This window comes from Watersipora subatra, chromosome 4 (assembly GCF_963576615.1).
Source record: "Watersipora subatra chromosome 4, tzWatSuba1.1, whole genome shotgun sequence".
Lineage (NCBI taxonomy): Eukaryota > Metazoa > Bryozoa > Gymnolaemata > Cheilostomatida > Watersiporidae > Watersipora > Watersipora subatra.
The window spans coordinates 28790449-28817431 of record NC_088711.1 but is presented as its reverse complement, the minus strand read 5'-3'; the positions used below and the strand labels follow the sequence as shown (position 1 = coordinate 28817431).

The following is a 26983-nucleotide window of genomic DNA, read 5'->3' as shown; positions in this document are numbered from 1 at the left end:
TCGGTTCCAAAAATGTATCGAGGATTGGATCTCTTCTAACAACGAGAAATCGTCATTGAAGAAAGTTAGAAAATGGCGTCAGCTTACGGTGCACATGTATATAAAGTTTCTAAGAAACTTCTTTGTAATGTATACTCTCAGGTAAGTGTGATAAAAAATCATTTGTTTGACGAATTACAATAATTTTATTAATCAATTATGGGATGATTTATGTTTGCATTCTAACTACACATTAGCCCTTCGTTATTGTTGCTGATCTTTAAGGTAGTTTTATTTACGGTCTACCGGCACCAGTGCTTTGCACTTATTGCAATGTATCGACGTGCTCGAAGACTAAGTTGAAGCTTTGGAACGAGCTTTATAATGTGCATTTGAAATGTTTAAAATAGCGTCGTTTGTTGAAGGATAATGTGTTTGTTGATTCAACTTGTTCATTATTTGTAGAATGTTTTGACTTGCGACACGATACCAAATGTAGCAAAGCCCGGTCTTCATCAACACCATACTTCCAATACACACATCCATGTTCCTTTATACCGTGTGCAGAATAGACATATGTCAAGCGGAAAACGGTCCGGTTTTTTAGAAAATATAATCAGCAATATTCGGGACGGATTCGGTAAAGATGAAAAGCTAAAGGTAAGAATTTTTGCTGTCAGTCTTGCTCAATACACCAGTTCACAGCTAGGCTATATTTGTAAGTGCTAATTTAAAAATACGTTTTAGGAAAATCTCAAAGCATTCCGAGAACAAACAAAGAAGTTGGAAGATTCTGATGCTTTAAAGCAGGCTCGACAGAAATATGTAAGTAGCTTAAATGGTATGCATGTATATTAGTTCATTCATTAGTTCATTTTGTTTTTGTGTTATTAGGCTATAACAATTGCTTTTACATTTATTTCGAGTTGCATTTTTTTTTACTTCAGGTATAAAAAATATCAATAGTTAACAAGTTTGAAGCTCGCAGACAACAGTAACTATTTTATTATTATTAGTACCAAGGCAGTCCTATGCGCCATGAGAGATCATCATGTGTAATCACTATATTAACAGTTATTCTTTGATGTGGAAAGGTGGTTGAGCGCCTCAGATGGTAGGGTGCTTGGATGGTAATCTGAATCTCTGGGTTCACCTCCCAGTGGCGTATTCATTTTCCTAATGCTCTTCGTGTGGCTCCATACAGACGGCCACGACTCTTATTATAATAAATATTTGTCTATCAGGCATGCAGATGTTCCTAGTTCATTCGCTGTAATCGACTATGAATTCATGTTACATACCATTTCAGCTTTTGTAATTCTGTTCTGTCAGCATTCTCATGCTGGCATTTTTCGCTAACTTCTGTTCTCTTTATCTAGCTATCTCATTTGCTTTTAGAAAAACATAGAGTCGGAGAGCTCCGCTATGAAACAGAAATTAGAAGAATTACAGAAGAAAGCTGCTGATGTAAGGCTTTTTACATAATCACTGGCTTACTTGTCTTTAGACTTGGTAAAGCACCAAGCATTTTTACTCAAGACACAATCACCAATAATCGGTTAAAAGCACATCATATCAAGGATGCCAAATGCAGTCTCTGAGCCGATAATGAAGCAATGAGTGACTAGGAACCCAGCACGTTTGCGATGGACTAAGGCTAGAGCGTAGATACTTGTTTATGAAATTCGCTAACATAGTTTTCTAAAAACCATTTATGTTGGATTATCATTGGCAGCTGTGGAATTTTAATAGTAGTAGGGACTGTAGCTTTACACTGAGCTTTTTATACGTTGTGACTTTTTGATATGATGAGACTGTGTTGAGTTTTACAAAATTCATTTAATGTGTGAGTAGTGGATTCTTCCGTAGCAAAACTTGTCAAGTAGGACTTCAACTCCCAACGCTGCATGCATAAAAAGCCTTCTTGCTGCTTCCCAAAACAGAGAGTGAATTATGCGCGTTAATGAGTTGATATACTCAATGAACTACTGAGATTACACTTTAGCTAGACGATATATATATGCAAAAGTCCTTGTGTTCAATTTACTTGAGATAATTTTGCAACTCCTGGAGGTAGTCTCGAAATAGTTCAGTCGAAAGCTTGAACTTAAAAAGAGATTCTTCTTGTTACTTTACTCACAGGCACAGAAGTGTAGGCTGTGCGATGCATGAAAGGTGGACGTAGTAAAAGTGATACGGATTATAACTTTATTCTCAAGTGCTTACACACCATTACAGTAATCTATATATGCTTGTAATAACTGGTACTGAGGTTAAACCTATGTCCTACTATAAATTATTGGTACCAGACATTTCTGGGTTTTCAAGTGTTGTAAAGGGACTTTGAAAAAGAATTACTTTTGCTAAGTTTCAGTCCATTATATCTGAAGAGATGCAAATTCTGTCGATACGTACTCACACCCTAGCTACGATTGGACGCTTCACAGTTCGTGTGAGACACTGTAAAGGAAATAATTTACTTAAATAGTGAGCTGTAGTGCCGCTTCATTGGAGAGCAAAACTCTAAACTGGATTTAACTTTGAAACTAATAAACATCTGCCTAGTCCAAAGTTTTTGTTTGCGATCTTCAGCCAATAACGATTACCAAAGCTCACTTAATTTACTATTTATCCCATGTAACTAACCTTTTTGTGCAGGCAAATGATCAGTTTTTCCGTATACTCCGGTATCCGCCTGCACATGCTGATTACATTTGTATTCAAAGAACTGAAGAGGACTTCAACTTTTGCCATAATTTGTAGCGCAAGGTAATGTTTGGCAGGAGTCAAATCTGGTCACTGATTGTTAACACTGATAGGCCTTCTTCAATCCCTCTCAGAGTTAATTTACCATTCCTCAACCTTGTTTTATAGCAAATTAAATAGCACCCTAATTTTGCTACTGTAATAAACTAACTCCCCCAACCAATAGCTGTATTAAACTAGACCCTATTAGATTAATTAAGCTAAATTAGATCTAAACTAGCCACCGTGAGAGTTTTATATGATACCAAATATAACATGGATAAGAAAATTTCCCATCCAGCAAGCGTGAGAAGATATTTCTATTTATAGAACAAATTCAAGGCATCTCCAGACTTGTTTCGCACCACAGACTTAGTGAATTTTAATTGGTCTCAGTTTATGTACTTCTAAAATTTCTATCCTTTTTATTTCTTTGCAATTTCGACCTTCAGCTTATTCATTTCCACTGATGAAATCATGATGCATCGAAAAACTTTCAACCTAGGATATTTTAGAATCATTGGGGTTGTATATTCAAGTATTTGTTTCTATGTTGTACAGTAGGTGCTCGTACAACATAAATAATCCGTTCCAATAACGGTTACTTTATAGGGAATTAACGTTATAACAACAGTAAAATACATGTAAGTTGCCTAATCCATTCTAAGATCTTTTCAAATTCACCCTTTTTTGAGTATGGAACTCCCACACGTGACACCTTTCCAAACTCACCTCCCTAATTTTTGGGCTGTACCGTAACTGCAGTGTTATTGGTTTGCATCAATACCTTTTTCTTTTTTATAGTCAATCTCACGGGTTTTATAGACAATGATTGCGGTAATTTTACAACAAGTTGATGGGACTGCACATTTTTAACATTCATTTACAATGATTTGCTTGTTTTTTTTCTAAACAGCAAAATCTATTTTGTAAAACTAATAACAAGTATTTTGTACTTCTACAACAAGGCAAAACAACAAAACCTTTTTACTATAAAAAGCGGTTCTACCTGTTCGTTGTCTATCTGTATCCAGGGGTCAAGGTTAAAATAAAAAATAGCTTTCGACAATACTCCAACACGTGACATTCGGATTGGTAGACCGACTTGCACCAATCGATTGCTTTTAAGACTAAGTATTTATGAACATTTGCGCAGCTATCTTATTCTCTGCTTTGTAGACACATCTGATGATTTAGTACGACAAACTAGAATGTCGCAAAATTTATGTACATGTATAATAGATATACAAGATATAATAGATATCTTCCGCAAATGCAGTGAAATAAACTAATGTTTAAATCGAATTTGAAAACTTGCCTGACTTGACACCTTATGTTATATGGAATTTTTTACGGAGTGCGCAGCAAAAACTTAATATAATTTTTCTACGTCATTTGGCATTTACATTATAGGAGGTATACGTTATAGGAGCGTCTACTGTATGCTGGAAAGACTGGTTAATGAAATATCAGTTATGAATAAAAGAGCATACGTCACCATGGTGCTTCATGCTAGACCATATAGACATTTTATCAAATTTTTGTTACTAAATGATCATTGATCAAGCGAAGCGGCTGGGTTGAATACAGGAGAAACTTAGAGAGAGAATGGAGATGGAGGATAGATTAAAAAAGGATAGAGGTTTTTATTCTTCATTGAACCCACATATCTATATGGAGCGGTGTATGATGAGATTAATCAAACTTTAATTAATGAGGTACTTTGTAAAGCTTATTGTTACGTGTAACTATATAATAGTAAGCTTTAAATAATCATTTCACTTTTTCTAGAGCTGGGAAGAAGCTCAAAAGAATGAGATGGTAAAGAAGGCGGGTGTCATTGGCTCCAAAGTAGCCGAGTCAGCATCAAAGGCAGCTGAGACCGCGAAGAAGACTGGAGAGTCGATAGGAAAAACAGATGTGTTCAAGACTGTCACTGATGGTGTGAAGTCAGTTAAAGAGGAATTGGATGAAGCTGCCAAGGTCAGCAGTAGACACTACACGTCACCTCGTGAGTTTTAAAGGAATGTCCACTTCCTCAAATGGTATCAAGTAATCACCATAGATGTCAACTCTAACTTTCATGTGTTTAGTTGCATGAAACTATGTTACCTCTTAATACCAATCAGTTCAATATCACAGTCTCTCCCTTCATTAAGAGCATGACTCGTAATGTAAAGTAGCAAGCCGGTTTTTGCCTTTGCTTCTGTGCTTGATGTTTCTTCCTTTTTCATTATTTTCCTAGTCATTTGTCTCAGATGTTGTGAAGTGTAGTGTCAACTTGGCACACTGCCATTAAGTGTCATGTGTGAACTTGCTGCCTTATTTTAGCATGATCCCGTTGTAGTCTGGTCTCCTCCTATTATGATCCTGTTATAGTCTGGTCTCCTCCTATTATGATCCTGTTGTAGTCTGGTCTCCTCCTATTATGATCCTGTTGTAGTCTGGTCTCCTCCTATTATGATCCTGTTATAGTCTGGTCTCCTCCTATTATGATCCTGTTGTAGTCTGGTCTCCTCCTATTGTGATCCTATTGTAGTCTGGCCTATTATGATCCTGTTGTAGTCAGGTCTATAATATTATGGTCTTGTTGTAGTCATGTAGTCTTTTGTGGTCTGGTCTCCTCCTAGTATGGTCTTGTTGTAGTCATGTCGGCTGTTGTAGGGTGGTCTTGCCCTAATGTAATTTTCACCGTCTATTGGTTTGAGTGCACTGGGTAAGCAGATGGTATATTGCTAACACACATCGGGTATATTTTAAATTATGCATTTGACAATTGTCGTTTCTTGTCAGGGAATATGTAGAGTGAACGCAAGGTCAACTAGATATTAGCAATGTTGTTCTAAATTGACGATATAGATTTCTCACTAACATTGCAACAATTAGGTAATTTTTCTCTTGATATTGTCTCTGAGATTTCTGATCTCCTATAGGTGTCGATATTGTATAGACACGTATGCATTCTGATTGTTTGACATGGGTGTTGTTAAAGACGTTTTCTAGTGAACATGCTCTCTGTTAAATATGCTTTCTGTTGAACATGCTCTCGGCTTTAACTGGTTTTTAGTGGACCAAGTTTCTATTATGTCTTCTGCAATATGGATGTTCATTGGGTTTTCTACACTGGACATGTACAGTCATGTGTAAAAGTATGGAGCCGCTTCTAAAGTATTTACAATTTCAAACTTCAAGCTCTTGCAACTCCGCTTAGAATATAGCTACAGCAAATATATTGGTATCATTTTAATGCTGAGAGTGTCTATCTAATTGTTTTAATTATTAACTTACTAAATAATAATTAAAACAATAGGCTACCTCTATTGTTCAGTGCATGTAGTTATACAATCTACTAAATAATTTCTGAAAGTGAACATTTGTTTGAACAAGTTGGTGGCCATAAAAAAGGCCGTTGGTTGTATAAATATTCTCTATAAGAGACTAGAAGTGATTTCTGAAACCTGGAAGTGATTTTTAAAGCCTGGTATGCTCAGTTCTTGTGTTACCAGCCTTTGTTCTTTATGACAAGACGACAGCGGTTGGGCAATGGCGCAACCAACTTTTCAGGTTCTTATGGCTCAATTAATCTGTGCCAAGCTTTCACAAGGCCTTCCATCATATCTTTTTTAATCTTTGGCTTTGTCTTGTTTAGTATAGCTGTTATATGCTGCCACAGATTTTCCATGGGATTCAAATCTGGGCTCTGAGCTGGCCATGGCAATATGCTGACTCTCTCTTGTTGCATCCACTCTTTACTTTCTTGGCACGGTGGAAGGAGGCATTGTAATCCTGGAATTACCACTCAGTTGATCATTCACCAAACAATGTCGTAGCACTTGGTAGCATCTTTTTTTCCATGGTTTTGATATATTTTTCTCCGTTCATCATGCCAAGTACAAAAACGAGTCGTACAACCCCTGATGCCGGCCATACAGTTTCTAACCATCAATGATACAAAGTGCTTAACCATGGGAATGTTACATCATGGTTTGAAAGCTTTTCTTGGTTTTCTTCTAACAAACTGCAAACTAGAGTGGTTTGTAACAGAAAAGGTAGTTTCATCGGAGAAAAGTGCTCTTTTCCACTGGTTCACACTCCGTGTCTTTGGCTGTCTTTGGCCCACTTTATTTGATTGCGCCGTTGTTTCTCTGTCACCAGTGGCTGCTTTCTTGGTTTGCAGCCTTTCAATCTGGCAGCAATTAGTCGTCTTCTAATTGTAGATGAATGCACTTTAATATTGCTTGTGTTCTGCCAGTCTCTGGTTAGTTCACTGCTAGACTTTCTACGGTCTGTCAAGAAAAGCGGCACCAGAGTTCTGTCTTGTCTACAAGTGCTCTTTTTTGGGGCGACCAGAGCGTGGTTTATCTTCAGTACTGCCAGTTTCGTTGAATCTCTGGATGACACCAGACACTTCTTTTCTTTAAGAACCAACTCTTTTGACCATTTCTCGCATAGAAAGTCCTTCTTTATGAAGGAAAATGATGGCTGCTTGCTGTTGCGCAGTAGTTTTCATAGTGAGCATGTTACTAACAAAAAATATTGTATAACGAATGCACAAAATGTTAAAAAAATTTTTTTTATATCCTTAGGTGCACAAAAACTGCAATCCTTCAAAGATTTTGCAACAATGGCTTCAGGGGATGGAATTATGATAATTACTTGTACTCGCTTCTTATTATTATTGAATACTAAACTTATTTGAGTGAGAGTCTCAGGTCCATTAGGAGATTACACAAGTGGAGTAAACTTTGTAATTATGTTTTAATTAGCACCATCTTAAGGAAGAGAATGGTAGGATTGAAATGATACCTTGCTTTGTTATATTTGAAATAGTTCTATTTATTCTATTTGAGTTTGAACTTTGAGTTCATGCAAATTCGCAGGGCGGCTCCATACTTTTGCACATAACTGTATATGGCAACTTTCTGTTTCACAGAGCGTAGTTAGGGCACCTGTAGCGCCAGTTGTTGACTAATAAACATGAAGTTCGATACAATAATGCTACAACATTACGCTCTTCTTATAAACTTCATCACTTACCACGGATGATCAGTTTAAAAGCAGGCATCAATTTTTCGCTGCAGATAAACTAAAGAAACGTTCAGACTTGGCAACTGTGTCATCTATGGCTGATGATAAGGTGTTTGATGCGGATACAGAGAGCACGGGTATGGTCATGCACAAAGACAGCAAATGGAGCCAAAACTGGCAAAACTTCAAAGACAACAATCAGTACATGCACAGTTAGTATCACAGTTAGTAGCATCAGCTATCAGCATTTACATGGTAAACTTTCGCGGGTTAGGGTAAAGTAAGCCTGGCCTATAATCCAACAGTGGTACTGGCTGCTTAATACATATGATTGATCAGCTCTTTGACATATTTTATGACCAGTGTTCATTGTTCCTACCCTTTATTTTCATGTTTCATGTTTGTAACTTTTACAGCCAGTGGGTTCAGTTGTTTCCCTTGCAATATAATTATACATATCACTGAGGAAGCATTCAGACAGCTTATACAGTTTTTATAGACTTTGTCCTTTGCATGTACTTTGATTGCAAAATTTTGTCAGTTACAGTAGCTTATAGGAAAAACACAAACTTGTTTTGCATTATAAAAGCCTTTTTTTAGATTTTATTATGTTTATAAATATGCTATTGGGTTTCTCATGTGTTTGCACTAGTGCCGAGCACGAGTACTTTTTGGCCAACGAGTTTAGACTCACCTTCTGTTTGAGTTTTTCGAGTAGCTGGTACTGTCGTGCACATTTTTTGGGTATCGTGTTTGTTTATGAGGGTTTCATGTCTAAAATTTCCAAACATTGGACATATATTGGACATATCCAAAACTGAGGCTCGAGAGAAAATAAATCGGCAAGTTCATCGAGTTTTATTACCTGTGCCCAGAACTAGTTTGTAGTCTCTTAACTTGTAGCTAACTACAAATTAGTTAACTTGTAACTAACTACAAATTAGTTAACTTGTTGCCAGTCCCTATCTAACTTGTAGTTGGTCCCTAACTACAAGTTAGTTTGGGACCAACTCTTGTAGCTAAATATTTTTCTTTGTCTTTTACTTGCAGAAATGTTTGACTTGAAGACACAATATGACGAGAGTGATAACATAGCTATCCGGATGACACGCTCTATCACAGATAAAATAGGTCATGTTTTCGGTCAGTCTCTATGCAGGATGTGGTTTTGAGCCCGCCTTATTTCCTTCTTCATATGGTTAATATGTATATATCTCAATGTTGGTCGTCCGTCGCTGTATATGTCCATTTGTAGCTATTAAAATCTTGGAATACAGAATTTGTAAAGCAGAAGATTTGATCTTGGAACCTCCTGTTCGCCAGTCCGGCACCTTCCGGCACAACACGAGCTTGACCGATTCACTAGGCAATATATGTCACTATATGGGAGCAAATAGGCTAACGCTTTCGGCCATGACACAGCATGAAAGCGTAATGTCACAGAGAGTTGTAGCTTTTATTAGTAAGCTTACTCAAATTAGCCATTGGCAATGTACCAGGCTAATAGCAAGCGGCAGGCAACTCTCATTACCTCCCATTGTTTATAAGCAGATTTTTAATACCCGGGCATCACCGGGTAGCACAGCTAGTTGCATCTATGAGGTCTGATCCAAAATTTCCCGGAATAGAGTTGTGTACACTTGCATATTTGCACAATGGAAACTCCCATTGCAGCATTTGCCGGGAAACACCTCCGGAGTGTTGTTACTAAATTTTGGGTTGCTATGACAGCACGTTTTCACATGAGCTGATGATATGTCAAGGTCTGTCAAGTGCTTTCGGCGGTTTTTTAACATATTTATTGTCATGTCTAATCAATCAGAACAGCATGTTTGCATTAAATTTTGTGTGAAGTTAGGGAAGACAAGTACTCAGACAGTTGAAATGTTAAATATTGCTTTTGGAGATGCTGCTCTAAAGAAAACGCAAGTTTTTGATTGGCACAAACCGTTTCGTGAAGGTAGAGACGGCACTGAAGATGATGTGAGGTCTGGCAGACCAGCCTCCGTAAGAACCTGCTTGTCAATCGACAGTGTGAGATCACTAGTCATGGCAGATTATTGTTTAACCATTAGAGAGATTTCTGGAGAGGCGACTTGGTAATGTTCAAAGAGTTTTAACTGACGATTTGAACATGACAAGAGTCGCAACAAAGTTCGTGCCACGCTTGCAAACTGATGACCAAAAGGAGCTCAGGATGCACACTTGCAACAATTTTAAGAAAGCTTTTAAGGAATGATAAAACTTTCTTTCGAAGGTACCAACTGGAGATGTCTTGGGTGTATGGTTACGACCCAGAGACTAAATACCAAAGTAGCCAGTGGAAGTCTCCGTGCTCCCCAAGACCATCAGACCTTGTATATTAGTGTGTATTCTCGCCATGCAGTTTTAATCCGTTCCAGTGTTGGCATTGTAAGGCGAAAAGTTGGCATCGGAAGCGGTTCTGCAAACACCCCCCTGGTCTTTGCTGGTCAAATTTTTATACTAGTGTTGTACATATTGAAAATTAGTAACAAAATAATCCCAGCGGAGCGAGAGTTTCTATGATAAATGCATGTGCACACAACTTACGAAAGTTTTTCATCAACAATGTCGGAAACCCTTGTATCAAAATCCCATCAACAAATTTAACCATTTTTTTGTAGAGTCGTTAAAGTGTAATAACGATACAGAACACATATAAACCTATTTAAATATGTTACCAAGTCTTTGAAAGGTTACCGCAATATCTTAAAACTAACCCATCTGATCGGATTATACATAAATAGACAGATTAATTCGGCCAAAAATCTTTATTAAAACTGGCCAAGCCTTACTTTTATCCAAATTAAGACCGGCAAACGAAACACCGAGCGGCAGAGAATAGAACCATTAAGTTGTGCGCATTTCACGAAAAAATGACGTGCACATTTCACCAGTCTATAGCATTGTCGAATTGCCGAAGGTTTCTGTAATTAACGTAGAAGTACAGAAATCGTTTCTTTTTTGCCGCTTTCAAAGTAACTGACATTTTGGAAACTTTTGAGTACTTTGGTATTCTAAATGATGTCCAAAGCAGTGAAAGTAAAGGAAATAACGATGATATTTTTTTCTAGCGATTCTTATCAGATTATTACAATATTTAATTATAAGTTTGTATGACTATTGAAGTGTAATAGTCACACTAACAACATCGATGATGGGTAATATGTTAATGTTATTATTTTTTGTAAATAGTTTTGTTAAGTAGATTTTCTAAAAATCTATAGAAATATCACAACTTCTTGATATTGTTAGCTATGACGTTTTGAAATGTAAACAAAATTGTGCATTGGTTTTCTATTATTACTGTATTACTATATTAATAATATTGGTTATTCTAATAATATCAGTGCATTTTACTTCTAATATTGCATTTCTCCTATTGCAGGGGGAGAGATATAAACATATAATCTTTTCCTTTCATTATTGCTGTTTGCTGTATATAATAACACCCACACCCATTACATTACAGCTACCATTGCAGTTATCCTATCGCACTGCAGTGCCATTTGACTGCTAATATTGCATTTCTCAACCATCAGTACCCTTTCTTTTTTCCAATATCACTTTGGTCGTGGGCTGTATGACAGGGTAATTTCTAGTATGTTAATCTTACTAGCTGTCGTTACTTACAGTAAATTTAGTCTATTCATTGTTACATTACAATGTATTGTGTGCAGTACGTATCGTAGGGAGTTCTTATCTTCGAGACAGGCATGTAACACAAACATTGAATTTAACTCAACTGAATTTAGCTTACTAAACATAATTTTAAAGGTTTACTTGCAGCAAAATTCATATTACCATTACGAGGGCGATTCGATAAGTAAAGATAATTTCCTTATAAGTTAGAATATTATTGTGATACATGCATAATTTTTTGGAGTTATGTTCTTTTAGGTGTTGTCTTCACATTGTAATCTTTTTCCATAACTTTGAGGCTATAAATTTTTTTGGAGACTATTTCAAAATGGCTACCCCTCTTGAAATTTGCTCACATGGTGAACAGAGAGCTGTAATAATAATGTAATAATTCGTATTTGGTATCAAAAGACCCACCATGTCTTACTCTCCTGTGTTGTAGGTACAAAATATGTGGAAATGTGATTACAAGCTCTTGAAAGCTAAAAAACGAACAGTTAATCGGTTAATTGCAGCCATCACGAAAACGCCGTAGTTTGGAATCTCTTTATTTTGATGGCGTACTCGAACATTGTGGTTATTGTTTTGACACGTGATGTTATCACTTGAAATTAAAGGCTACTATAAAACTCACTATGAAAGCTCAATATAAAACGTCTCGTAGCACTAGTTTATGACAAACACGTCGGGTTCTACCAGAAAGCCCGTATCAAATATAGATGCTCGCTACTTTACAGTTTCGTTTCAGCCTGGTCTAATCATCTAGTCGTAATCTGATCATGCGACCCACACTTTCTGGCAATTGGCGCGAACAATTTCTGCAGCATTTTTCGACTACCGCAGGTAACCAACAGGCTCTTCATGTTTATCAGAGGATGATATGCACTCCTTCGAGTTAAGGTTAAAAAATCAAACGAGTTTTTACTGTAGGTTTTGAGATATCACTGCTCAAAATGACAGCATTACAATGATGGTGAAATAGATGCGTAAGGACAATATACATGGTTTTATTGAATGCGTGGAGTACATGTATATTTATGGAAATATTTTGATGAATGAGGTTCCATGAAAGTGTAAACAGAAGTCATCGTGTTCAACTACGTCCCATTTGAGCCGTTTTGGAAAGGGATGGCAATCTACGTCGTTTTCGTGATGGCTGCAATTGACTGTTCGTTTTTGAGCTTTTAAGAACTTGTAATCACATTTCCACATATTTTGAACCTACAATACAGCAGAAAAAGACATGGTGAATCTTTTGATACCAGATAACTGTAATGTGAATTTTGTTGCAAGTCAACCTTTAAAGCTAAGTTTTAGTACAGTGCATCCTCAGGATATGATTTTAATCTGTTCTTGGGTTGGCATAATGGGGAAAAAGATCATATGGAGGGGTATAGAAACCATAGTAATTATGTAATGCAAACATCCTTTTCTAAAAATCATCAAAGTTTTATACAAGCACTCTACATGTTAAAAATTAGTAACAAAATAGTATATTAACCTTAGTAACTATAGTTACCTGCAGTAACTTTAGTATATTTAGTGTATTTGTTGGTAAGGTTCTGCATCAATATATAGCACTGCCATGTGCAGTATGTACCGTAAAGAGTTCCTACCTTTAAGACAGACGTACGTATAACGTGAACAATAAATTCATTTTAAACAAGTTTAGTTTACTAAACACACACCCAAAGCTAATTTTTAGTATGCATTTTAAACTATTCTACTGAATTTTAACTTTTTATCACCTATTAGTTTCTGGCTTCATTTTTAATATAATTTCAGCGGATCTCATTGAAACCTTTTTCAACCTAATTTGGCAAGAAAGCCCAAACAATGCTGTTTTCGTAATGAAATGGATTTTTGTTAGCAGGTTAAGAAAGGTTGTCCGACCACTGTCCTTCTGGTAAATTACCAAATCTATGTATATATTTTTCAAAGTTTGTCTGTGTTTCTATGTATCTGTCATTGTGTAGGTCCATCTACAGCTATTAAAATCTTAGAATTAAAATTTTGCAATCCGATGACTCACAGAGATTGCTACCGCAAGTTTAAAATTTAGGCGCTCTACCACTGAGCCATACAAGGCGTAATGATCTAAGCAGCTATCATATACCGTATAGCGTATGCACACCCTAAATGTCGTATTATTTTAAACTATGAATTCTATTAACTCGATGAAACACGATGCTTTTTTGCATTTTCGTGAACTTCTCTATTTTTGGCTTTTCGTAGGGTTCAATTGCTAAATCGCGGTGAAGGTCAATACTTTTCACACGGACAATTGTATTATCTCGACGAGGATTGAGCTCTACATTCTCTCACCGTTTGCTCGAGCAAAGACAGTCCGATAATCCATTTTTACATTGGTACCTGTATCGAGATTTACCAGTATCCTTGTATTCAAAGTTCTGATGGAAAGCTTCTGGTGCAACAGTAACCTTTTTTATACACACACTAATAAACCTCTATGCAAGAATTGTTATTATTCAACATAGTCAGGATTTTTGTTTTTGTTTTCTCAGTTCGTATTAATTGTATCATTACCGAATCATCTTTTATTGTAATCGTAGCAAAACAAACTTAATTTAGCTATCATTTGCTATTTATTTCACATTAACATTTAAACTTTTATAGTTGTTTTAATTTGATCTGCACAAAACATTTTCCTCATGATATGAAGTTTGAAAGTTACAGTCGTTTGACAGAGTTTGAAAATCTTTACAGTTGGTTTTATTTCCTCTCTTAATTTACTTCAACTACACAAAACACTTTTCACACTCCTCAAAGTACATGTATGTGTTTAGTAAGCTAAATTCAGTTAAGTTAGTTTTAACGTTTATGTTACTCATCTGTCTCGAAGGTAAAAACCCTCTACGCAGTACATTGTAATGTTATATTATCTTGCAGATCATAACCACAAAATGCATCAAAGTCATTGCAAGTACCTATAGTTACTAAGGTTAACATAGTATTTTGGTACTATTTTAATGATGATGATGTTTACCAGGAGGTGATTGCATTAAATTATGACTATGGGTTTCTATACCACTCTATGTACGTCTATAGCCTATGACATTTTCGCATGCAAAAATTGGCATGTCAATTTTTGCATGCCAACACTGAAGCGAACTAAAATCATATAATTGTAAACCAAATAATTTTTCTTGGTAATCATAGCAAAACAGACTATATTTAGCATTTCTTGCTCAATATGCTAATTTGCTAATGATTTCACATTTACATTTAAACACCTCTACATTTTTATTTTTCCTCTCAATTTATTTCAACGAAACACTTCTTTTAAGTTTTGATGTTTGAAAGTTACAATTGTTTGACAAAGTTTGAAAATCTTTACAGTTGTTTTTATTTTCTCTCTTAATTTATTTCAATTACACAAAACACTTTTCTCATTATATCTAGTTTGCAAGTTAGAATGGCAAATGCTATTATATGTTAAATACTACAGAAAATTGATGTATACTTTTTATTACTTGGGCACCGATGTGTTGTAGAGCTAGTTTACATATATATGGTAAATGTTGTATATGTTAAACCATAATTGCCACGAACAGTTTTCATTCTTTTTACTAGGTAAATCAGACACTCTGATTCCGATTTTGTACTCAAAATAAAGATTGGTCCACTAACTTTCAAAGTCATGAAGACTTTTTTACAGCGCCTCAATATCGATCTCGCAAACGGCACAACTAACACAACAAGCTCCGCCCATAACTATGTGACGTAGCCTGGCTTTTTAGGGACCGAAGTTGGAGATGTTTAGTCTAGATCTAGAATTATAGAGATGGATGTCTTCAAACCCATCATTGTCTAAATTCAGCCTTCAAAATAATCTCAGTCTTTTATGAAAGGTAGATATGCTATTTAACATTGCTCGTACCTACTTTGAAAATTAGTTGACCTATCGTTATTTTGAGTACAAAATCGGAATCAGCGTGTCTGATTTACCTAGCATAAACAATGAGAGCTGTTTGTGTCAGTTATGCTTGAAATAAAAATAATTTTTCGGTCCAAAGACTTTTTATTACCCGGGCAACACTGGGCATTCAGCTATAATATACAACATATACAACATTTACCATTCTAATGTTTAAACTTCATATCATGAGAAAAGGGTTTTTTGTGCAGTTCAAAGAATTAAGAGAAAAAATAAAACAATTGTAAAGGTTTCCAAACTTTTTCAAACAACTGTAACTTTTAAATTTCGTATCATGAAGGAAGTGTTTTGTTGAAATAAATTAGGAGGAAAAATAAAACTGTAAAGGTGTTTAACAGTAAATGTGAAAGCATCAGCAAGTAATGGCTAAATATAGTCTGTTTTGTCACGATTACTATCAAAAATTATTTGGTACACGATTATATGATTTCATTTCGTTTCAGTGTTGCCATCATAAGGCGAAAGTACCGCATAGATGTATGGAGTGGTATAGAAACCCATAGTAATTATCTAATGCAAACCCCTCCTGGTAAAAATCATCAAAATCCTCATCATTAAAAAGTAGTAAAAAACGATATGTTAACCTTGGTAACTATAGTTACCTACAATAGCGTTAGTGCACTTAATGGTTATGATCTGCAAGAAAATAAAACATTACAATGTACTTTGCGCAGTACGTACCGTAGAGAGTTCTTACCTTCGAGACAGTCGTGTAACATAAATGCTGAAACTAACTAAATGCTGAAATAAATGAAAGCCTCTCATTTTTTCAATGGAATTTGTAATTAATTGAAGTGCAGACAACTCCCCATGTGACGAATTATGAAAGAGTGCGAATTCCTAATGGTGTAACTTTGGGAGTAGTTAGTGTTCATAGGAAGTCAGTGATGGGTTATCTATGTGAATGTCATGGAGTGTGATATGTAAGGGGTTGTCTTGCAGGCAGCGTGTCAAAAACTGAGCTGTCAGCAGTCCTAACAGAAATCTGTAAAATAGACCCAGAATTTGATAAGGAGCAATTTCTAAAGTTCTGCAAAGCAGATGTTATACCTAATGTCTTGGAGGTGAGCAAACAGTATGGTTCCTGATGCAGTGATTTGCCTTTTCGAGTTGCTGCTTTCTGATTGCTCAGGCTGGTCCTTGTCACGTAAATCTACCTTTACAAGTGTCTTGTCTAGTCAAGAAATACTTTCATTGAAACAATTCGTTCTGTTGATTTTAGGGTTTTTTTGTTATACAGTTTGTCAGTCTTTTAGATGTGCATTTATGGCAAGGAACATTTTTTATTCAGGGTTTGCATAAAAATATCAAATCACTCAAATCATGTTCGAAATCATAATTTTTTCAGTAAAAAATCATGATTGTTTTGATTTTTTTTAATTTTACAAAAATGTTTACAAATAATATTTTGTTGATATGCATTACAAATTTGTAAACATTCTTTTTTCAGGAATAAGCAAGTGTGATGAAGCATGTCTATTACAGTACACGCTCCTACAATGTAAATAATCCGTTCCAGAACCGATTACATTATAGGGATTTTACGTTATAATAACAGTAAAAAACATGTAACTTGCCTAATCCTTTCCAAGCTCTTTCCAAACTCATCCCTTTGGGCATACAAAAAGGAGAAAATTCGACTTAACTTTTTAATTTGAGTGCTGTACTGTAGCTGTAACATTATTATTTTGAATCGACAACTTTTCTCCTCTTTATGGATCAATCTCACTTTTTTATAGACCATGATTGTGGTAATTCTACAATAAGTTGATGGGGAGCGCAAATCTTTGACATTGTTTTACAACGTTTTGCTTATTTATCTAAACAGCAAGGCGTACTCTACAAAGTAAAACTAATAACAATGATTTTATACGTCTACAACAAAGCAAAACAACAAAATATTTTACAAAAAACTGTACAACCTGTTCGTCATATATCTGCATCCGGGGGCCAAAGTTAGGATGCAAGACAACTTTCGACGCTACTCCAACTCTAAACATTCAGATTGGTGGACCGAGTCTGTAACACTTGCACCAATCAATCGCCTTCAAGTTTTTATGAACAATGCGTAGCTACGCTGTTTTCTGTTCTGTCAAAACATCTGGCGATCTATCACGATGAACTAGATTGTTGTGAAAGTTGTATATATAATAAATATGATGCTATGCACACGTGGCTTTTATTGCACAAGAGCGGCGAAATAGATCAATGGTCAAATCGAATTTGAGAACTCGTCCGACTTGGCACTTTACGTTGTATGAAATTCTTTACTTAGTACGAAGCGAAGACTTCACATAAACTTTTTACATTGTCTGGAATTTATGTTATAGGGAGGTATATGTTATAGGAGCATCTACTGTACAATGTTACTGAAGAACCTTTGAAGTTAGAACATATGAGTTTAGTTAGTAAACCTCTAAGTAGGAGTAATTGTGAGGTACATGTAGCAACTGTAACTGGTACAGTTTCCTTCTCTACTCTGTTTAATAAATGTCATTATAACATCAAACTCTTTACTGCAATCACCTCAAGTGCGAGCATCCGAAGAGTATTCTAAAATTTAGCTTTCGTTAATTCAAAGTTGAGAAACAGGCTACATGTAGGTTATGAAAAAAATGAGCAAGCTGGTAGTTATATTTTGCATAGTTAACAACAATGATCAGCATAATTAACAGCATGGTATAATGTGCTTAAATATTTCATAGTGCCTTTTTACATTTTTGGTTTTCATTTATACTTTATGGGAAACTGCTAGTAGTTCTAATCTACTAACCTACATGTAGTTTACACATTATAACTATACGGCTGTTGAATGCAAGATACTATATAAGAATTTGTCAACTTAAAGCATGCAAGTCACCAATACTGAAAAGTGGGCTCGCCATCTTTCTGATGTGCAATACTGAGATAATTTACATGAGTAAAAAGGATTGAGAAAAGATTTATTTTGAAACAAATCTAAAAAATTTTCGAACCCTGCTTGTATTAATATGGCTTGATCAGTAGCCATAACATAGTGCCCAATATACAAGCGTTTGTATCTATACTACAACAGGATGTTTTTTTGCAGGCAATGTTGAAGGGACATTTAGATATCTTAGAAGATTGGTGCTTTGAAGCGGTGAGTTTGCGTAATCGCATTTGATGTTTATCCATAAAATCAATAATTCCCTTATGGGGAGCTTTACAATATGTGTGTAATGTGGTTCAACAGAGAATGCCAATTTGAGTAGCCAATGAAACCACATTCACAGCAGTCACATAGTTATTTAAAGTGAACACCATATTTGGTAACAACACATTTGTGCATGTTTCTGTTGCTGCTTCAATCGTGAGTAATAAATTCGTTGATAGAGTTATTGTTCGCATCTAACTTTTATAGAAATGGCAGTTGCCCTTGCTATAATAGTTGAAGCAGATTATGTTAGAAATAGATCGTCATCCATATAGTTATCCATTATTGGTGTGAGCTGAGACGATGTTAGCAAAAGATCGTTCTCCATATAATTATCCATTATTAGTGATGAATTATATTGGGTACTGTGGTAAATATTTGCTCAAATGTTACATCGAATGAGGAGTGAATAGCGGTAACTCTAGTAGATTTTGTTGTATGAGGATGAACCATGGTAATCCTGCTACACAAGCAACAGCCATGGTAATCCTGCTACACAAGCAACAGTGCATCAATAGTCCACACCCACCAGCTACATTACTAATCCATATACAGCGGTACCTTGAGATACAAATTTATTATTGATGCATTCCAATGATATGAAACCATCCCAAAATACAGTTAAATAACAAATAATATAGTAATTCGTATCCAAATAAACTAGTACAAACACACATAATGATAAGATAACATATTGATGTATGATAAATGTCAATAAAATAATTAAAAAAAGGCTTTACTGTATGGTGATTACCATATTGACAGGTGAGGAGCGGCCTGGAGTAGGAGGGTCAAGGGTGGCAGGGAATGATTTCATCTCTTTTTATATATGTACACATAATAACTAAACTAACACTTGATAGCAAAACAAACAAAAATGAAAACATTGCAAAACTAATTTCTAATTTTTTCTCTTTTTAAAAGCTTTTAATGTTTTTCCAATTTTGTAATCATCACTGAGGCTAACCATGCTTGACTATAATTTCACGGTTATCTTTCATCGATACCATTTCCTCAGACTTTTTCTTTTCATCACTTTTGTCTTTAGCTTTGAGACCCATAGTCGGTAACATCGTACTTTTCGGACTATTAGCCGCTACTTTTTTCTGATGTTTTGAGCCATGCGGCTTATATGAGGGTGCGGCTATTCTGTGGCTTTTTCTTTCACCATCAGGGCGCATTAACAAGAATCTCCGGTTGGTGCACCTCTAGCGGTGAAAGAAAAAACGAAACAATGCCCAACGGTACTGTTCCGTTAGACACTAGGTTAAAAAGCGTCGGTTAATACGAAACAGTGCCATTAGGCACTGTTCCGTTTTAAACAGCAAAGTTGCTGCCATGTTAAAAAGCATTTTTAGTCCTAAAGCGGCCTATACAAAGGTGCGGCCAATGTATTGTTTTATCGTTTTTTTTTTAAATAAAGCAGATGCTGCTTATATAGGGGTGTGGTTTATTGTCCGAAAAGTATGGTAATAAGGGTGTATAATCCAAAATACAACAAATAAGCAAGCACATGTGAACAGAGCAGCGGCGACGACCAAACAGGGTAAGCGAACGCACTTCTCCGTAGCAGCACTCACGGCGACCAAGGTTGATTTGTATCTCAAATTTTTCGTCATATTTCAGAACAAATCTGTTAGGACTTTTCATGTCGTATCTCAAATAAATCATATGTCGGGGCAATTGTATCTCAAGGTACCACTGTAAATAGTCATTCATGGGCTGTCTATGTAGTCCCTAACATTTTTGTACTTAGCTACTAATTGACGATAGTATGTATTCTCTGACTCCAGTTATATTTTTTAAAGAACTCTCAAACATCTAGTTACGAATACGATTATTCATATTAATTGCATTGCAATTTGTATATTTTTCCCTTTTGTAACTCATTGAAAAACAAGGCTGATCAGATGACATGTCCATCAATAATTAATGGCAGCTAATGCAATAAAAATGGCACAAATTACCAAAGATGTTGAGCTTAAAATTGTCCCTGGACTATAACAAGATAATTAACACTTGAATTTTCGCTACATGATATATAGATATATTCATTCAAACATGTTTTCTTTCCAAAAAAAGTCACAAATTCTGTCATGATCAATTCTTGTAAATGTCCTTTCTTTATACTTGTACAGGACTTAATGTGCTGCAAAATTTGGCTCATGACATTAAATTTATAGTAAAAGGCAAACCGTCAATTTCTGCAATGCACCGATAGCTGATAATATATTTCAAATATTGTGAGTGTTAAAACCTGGTGAATAACGGAAGATCGATATGAAGACAATAATGTGGTTGAATAAATACATCATCACACTTTATAGAGTTGATTGGCATCTCAAGCAGTTTGCCTAATAAATGATCCCAGGTCAATTCGTATCAATGAATAGATTGAAGCCTCGATAAAATTGTGGCTATTAAATGCTAAAAGGATGGTTTCCAGTCACCGCTTGTCAAGATCACATGCTCTGTGTTGCTATGTCATTTTATATTTATTGTAGCCATATAACATTCTAGCTACTGTTGGTCAAGATCACATGCTCTGTGTTGCTATGTCATTTTATATTTATTGTAGCCATATAACATTCTAGCTACTGCTTGTCAAGATCACATGCTCTGTGTTGCTATGCCATTTTATATTTATTGTAGCCATATAACATTCTAGCTACTGCTTGTCAAGATCACATGCTCTGTGTTGCTATGTCATTTTATATTTATTGTAGCCATATAACATTCTAGCTGAGCCCATAAAGCAAGCGAAGAAGCTAGGTTATATAATGGATTCACAAGTATTAGATGTTGAACATGTCGACCTTCACAGTGGTCAGATGATGGAACAAGGCCCAGTGCTGCTAATAACATTTCAAACGCAGCAAGTAATGGCTATACGGGATAAATCTGGCAAGGTCGTTGAAGGTGACCCTGTAAGTTAGACAGCTGATACAGAATAGTCTCCTCCGTTGTGCAACATTTATTATTTATTGGCTTTCTGGTATGCTGTTGTAATAATCATATTAAGTGAAAAACTTTCTGACAGATATGAAGGTCATTATCTGAAACAGGTACTTTACGTATTGTACGTTGGAAATCACTTCATATGCCAAGAGCAATCAATATCTGTTAACATTTGTGCCGTATGTAAACAAATTGATATATTGTATCTAATAGCCTGTTAGACGCATTTCTTCATAGAACACATCCTAATTTCAACAGAACATTAAGGGAAAAATATTGACAGATTTATATATGTATATTTTTTTGTATTTTAGTAGGTTATTACAGAATCATAAAATTTAGCTACTAAAATAATAAATTATAGAAAGTATTTGGAGAAGGAAACTATTTTTTTACTTTTGCTATTTAATTAATTCACTATTGCCACATCAAGGAAAATAGAATAATGAAACACAAGACATAATGAGGGAGTATTAACAATAATAATAAGACATAATAAGAGAGTATCAACAATAATAATAAGACATAATAAGAGAGTATTAACAACAATAATAATAAGACATAATAAGGGAGTATTAACAATAATAATAAGACATAATAAGGGAGTATTAACAATAATAATAAGACATAATAAGAGAGTATCAACAATAATAATAAGGCATAATAAGGGAGTATTAACAATAATAATAAGACATAATAAGGGAGTATTATCAATAATAATAATAAGACATAATAAGGGAGTATTAACAACAATAATAAGACATAATAAGGGAGTATTAACAATAATAATAAGACATAATAAGGGAGTATTATCAATAATAATAAGACATAATAAGGGAGTATTAACAATAATAATAAGACATAATAAGGGAGTATTAACAATAATAATAAGACATAATAAGAGAGTATTAACAACAATAATAAGACATAATAAGGGAGTATTAACAATAATAATAAGACATAATAAGAGAGTATTAACAACAATAATAATAAGACATAATAAGGGAGTATTAACAATAATAATAAGACATAATAAGGGAGTATTAACAATAATAATAAGACATAATAAGGGAGTATTATCAATAATAATAAGACATAATAAGGGAGTATTAACAATAATAATAAGACATAATAAGGGAGTATTAACAATAATAATAAGACATAATAAGAGAGTATTAACAACAATAATAAGACATAATAAGGGAGTATTAACAATAATAATAAGACATAATAAGGGAGTATTAACAATAATAATAAGACATAATAAGAGAGTATTAACAATGATAATAAGACATAATAAGGGAGTATTAACAATAATAATAAGACATAATAAGGGAGTATTAACAATAATAATAAGACATAATAAGGGAGTATTAACAATAATAATAAGACATAATAAGAGAGTATTAACAACAATAATAAGACATAATAAGGGAGTATTAACAACAATAATAATAAGACATAATAAGAGAGTATTAACAATAATAATAAGACATAATAAGAGAGTATCAACAATAATAATAAGACATAATAAGAGAGTATTAACAACAATAATAATAAGACATAATAAGGGAGTATTAACAATAATAATAAGACATAATAAGAGAGTATTAACAACAATAATAAGACATAATAAGGGAGTATTAACAATAATAATAAGACATAATAAGAGAGTATTAACAATAATAATAAGACATAATAAGGGAGTATTAACAATAATAATAAGACATAATAAGGGAGTATTAACAATAATAATAAGACATAATAAGAGAGTATTAACAACAATAATAAGACATAATAAGGGAGTATTAACAATAATAATAAGACATAATAAGAGAGTATTAACAATAATAATAAGACATAATAAGGGAGTATTAACAATAATAATAAGACATAATAAGAGAGTATTAACAACAATAATAAGACATAATAAGGGAGTATTAACAATAATAATAAGACATAATAAGAGAGTATTAACAATAATAATAAGACATAAGGGAGTATTAACAATAATAATAAGACATAATAAGGGAGTATTAACAATAATAATAAGACATAAGGGAGTATTAACAATAATAATAAGACATAATAAGGGAGTATTAACAATAATAATAAGACATAAGGGAGTATTAACAATAATAATAAGACATAATAAGGGAGTATTAACAATAATAATAAGACATAATAAGGGAGTATTAACCTAGAAAACCAAGTTATCAAATTTTACTCATCTTCAAAACAAAAAGGTTTGTCATCATCATTGTCACCAGAACAGTTACTCGCCACCTTCATCCATCAGCACGGTTTCCTTCCTCACTTTCCAAAGTTTTTATTTTTTTAGACGCCAAGATTGTACAAGTCTTCAGTAGGAACAGGAACAAAATAACTCGACCAAAACTATACTTTTCGACGCAAGGCTTCAATTTCTGTAAATATGCATTTTGACCAATATCATCCTCGCAAAACAACCAATGCACCATTTCTTGTATCAATATTCGCCGCAAAACATTCAGTAAATAAAAATGGTTCAACTGTAATGGTTTGTCCAGAGAATGTTGGGCTAGGATAAGACATCTTACGACATTTTCATGTAGAACAGGGGTCGGCAACCTTTTCCACTCAAAGAGCCATTTGGATCCGTTTTCTGCAGGAAAGAACGCAGTGGGAGCCACAAACCCCTTTTTGATATTTTTAATTAAAAATAAATAAATACTACAAATAACTTTTTTGTTTAGTTTTTAATGCTTTTATATCATGTTTATACCATAAAACGAAATAGTGTGGCATATACAATGATTTAACTGCTGAGAAAACAAAATTACACTTTTGCAAACAACAACAAAATAGTTTTGGCTGTTTTATTGGCGCATAAATTGTTATAAGGTATGCTACCTGTATTAGTGATGTTGTTTGTCAGAAGGGTTGTTGACGAGATATTGCGGTCCTAAGTGGCTGGCCAGTCTAACTAGATTTATAATAGTTTAACCTCGTTTGTTGACATAATATTATAAGGTATCTCGTAGCGACCTGGCCCTCTGCGGGGGAATCCGGTAGTTTTTCTGCACTTTTATGTTAAAGTTAACAAGACACGTGACAATCATGTGATAAGGTACTAATAATAATAGAGCGTCATTGATGCCGCATAACAAGCGACAATGTTTGATTTATCACCATAATTACATTTTTTTAAATTATCTTACAAAATTTAGTGATAAAAACTTCTAGTTTTATGAATTACTTGGCATATGGTGAAAAAAGGTTAAAATCTAAAGTCAGAGGGAGCCGCAGCGAAGGGATGAAAGACCTGCATGCGGCTCCGGAGCCGCATGTTGCCGACTCCTGATGTAGAATATCAGCAAAAATTCTCAAATCTTGAACCTGCATCTATATACAGTGAAACTCGGATAACTCGCCCTCGGATAACTCGAAAACACGGTTAGCTCAACGTATTTGTTTGGTCCGTTCCCACGCAATGATAAATGGCTTTAGATAACTCGACCGAAACTCCGTTAACTCGAACAGTTTTTTGCCAAATGGCTACCGAGACGGTTGTTACGACCGCTTTAGAATATCACTTTATTCCAAGCCATAGAAATAAATATCGACTTTCAGTAGTTCTTAGGCCTCGTTATTACCAACATCGGCAAAATATTTTCATTAATTACTTTTCTAAAGGTTTGCAAAAATCAAATTTTACCAAACATCCGCTTAGCGATAACCCTCCGAAAGCAAGAAAAGCGAGGTAAAATTCGGATAAATTTTAAGTAAAATCGGCAAAATTGATAATGGGTTTTTAATAGTAAAGCAGTTTTGTAATAACTGACTGCAAAATTGATCTTGGTTAAAACTCTCGGTAGAAAAATACGCATGTATTTTTCTACCGAGAGTTTTAACCGCGATCAAGTTTTGCCAAATTTAATCTGAGAGTCACATCTGAGAGTCCTGACAGTCACATCACCTAAAACAACAAACAAATCTCAAGTGATAGAGAAAAATATCTATACTTTCTGATTAAATAATATTTAAAACTTCACACGAGAGACCCTTTAACTTGCAACAAGCAATCTATGCTTTTGATTTATATATAGTTTGTATATGTACATGTATTTACTGATAAATACATGCACTTATGACTGTCCTGATAACGTGAACGCTCTAATAACTCGAACACTTTTGCTCGGTCCCTTGAAGTTTGAGTTATCCGAGTTTCACTGTATATATTATATTTCTCAAAGTATGTGGATATGTGTGTATGTATGTGTGTCCCTCCAGCTATAGCTATTATTAGAATAGCTTAGCTGGCCAATGCTTTCGCAATGTCATGGCTTACCATTATGGCTTCATTAACTAGCTTACTGGAATTTTTCATTGGCAATATGCCAAGCTAATAGTGGTAGGTGAGCAAGTGGTAGGCAACTCTCATCACTTCACATTGTTTATAAGCTGATTTTTAAGACCCGGTTAACATCTTGAGGCACAGCTAGTTATTTACATAAGACGCAGGAAAACCTTTTTGCTCATTTTTTTGATAAAAAGGTGTCTTATAGGCGATAAAATACAGTAGTTACGAAAACTGCACATCTACTTAGGGTTTCCTAAAGTTTATCTATATTCCTGAATTTAAACAAGACTAAAGCTTTAAAAATAGAGCAAACATGTTTTAAAATTGAAATTTTTGGTAATTCAGTCAACATCCAATATTTGGCAATCACTGACTCAAGGGGTCTGCTAATATACTACGCCAATAATTCAACTAGCACATTTTAACATTAATATAACATACATAAATAATATTTTATAATTAAAGCTAGCAGCTTTGAACAAATCCATGGCATTGCCTCACATATTTTATGTCATTGCAGGAAAAGGTCCTGAAGTTCACCTATGTCTGGGCACTCTGTAGAAATCAAGAAGATTTTGATCCTAAATCCGCTTGGAGAATATTAGAATTGTCTGCTATGTCGACGGAACAATGGCTTTAGAGATAAATAAGCATTTTTTATCCTTATAGCCTTGTGTGGGCGACTTGCGCATCGCTGCCCAATCTGACAGCTATATAAATTGTCACGAATGGAGTGTGGAAGACTGAGTGAATCTTGTTTAATGACACTAGAAATTTGATGCTCAATTTATTTGTTTAAAATAGTAAATTTCCATTTTGATAGACCCTATATCAAATGCTACTGAGCCTATAACAGTTCTTTTTGATGCATGCACATAAGTGTTTAAAAATTAAACAATTATTGAACTGGTTTTGGATTTGTATGCAGTTGTTTTAGTACGCATAACAATAATATTTACAATCCTTAACCTGAAATAGGTACAGAAGACAAACATAGCTATTGAATTAAGGATATTACAAAACATGCCACGGATGCATGTAGGGCAGCTCATTGACAAAGTAGAATATGATATACGTAGTACCAAATTGAGAAGATAACTGCCAACAAATCACTGACATACAAAACACAACATGT

At 34.5% G+C, this 26983-nt stretch overlaps 1 protein-coding gene across 1 annotated transcript; it reads left to right on the top strand.

Annotated features, from left to right (window-relative positions):
- The first annotated feature begins 74 nt into the window (after positions 1 to 74).
- On the top strand, positions 75 to 26508 carry LOC137395306 (mitochondrial import inner membrane translocase subunit TIM44-like). The gene is made up of 11 exons (XM_068082199.1): positions 75 to 141; positions 445 to 639; positions 727 to 804; positions 1378 to 1446; positions 4516 to 4735; positions 7806 to 7964; positions 8803 to 8895; positions 16316 to 16437; positions 18444 to 18494; positions 21275 to 21475; positions 26369 to 26508. Exons 2-11 carry the CDS (start codon positions 556 to 558, stop codon positions 26486 to 26488), a joined length of 1197 nt encoding a protein of 398 aa, XP_067938300.1. The 5' UTR covers positions 75 to 141; positions 445 to 555; the 3' UTR covers positions 26489 to 26508.
- Positions 26509 to 26983: the final 475 nt, after the last annotated feature.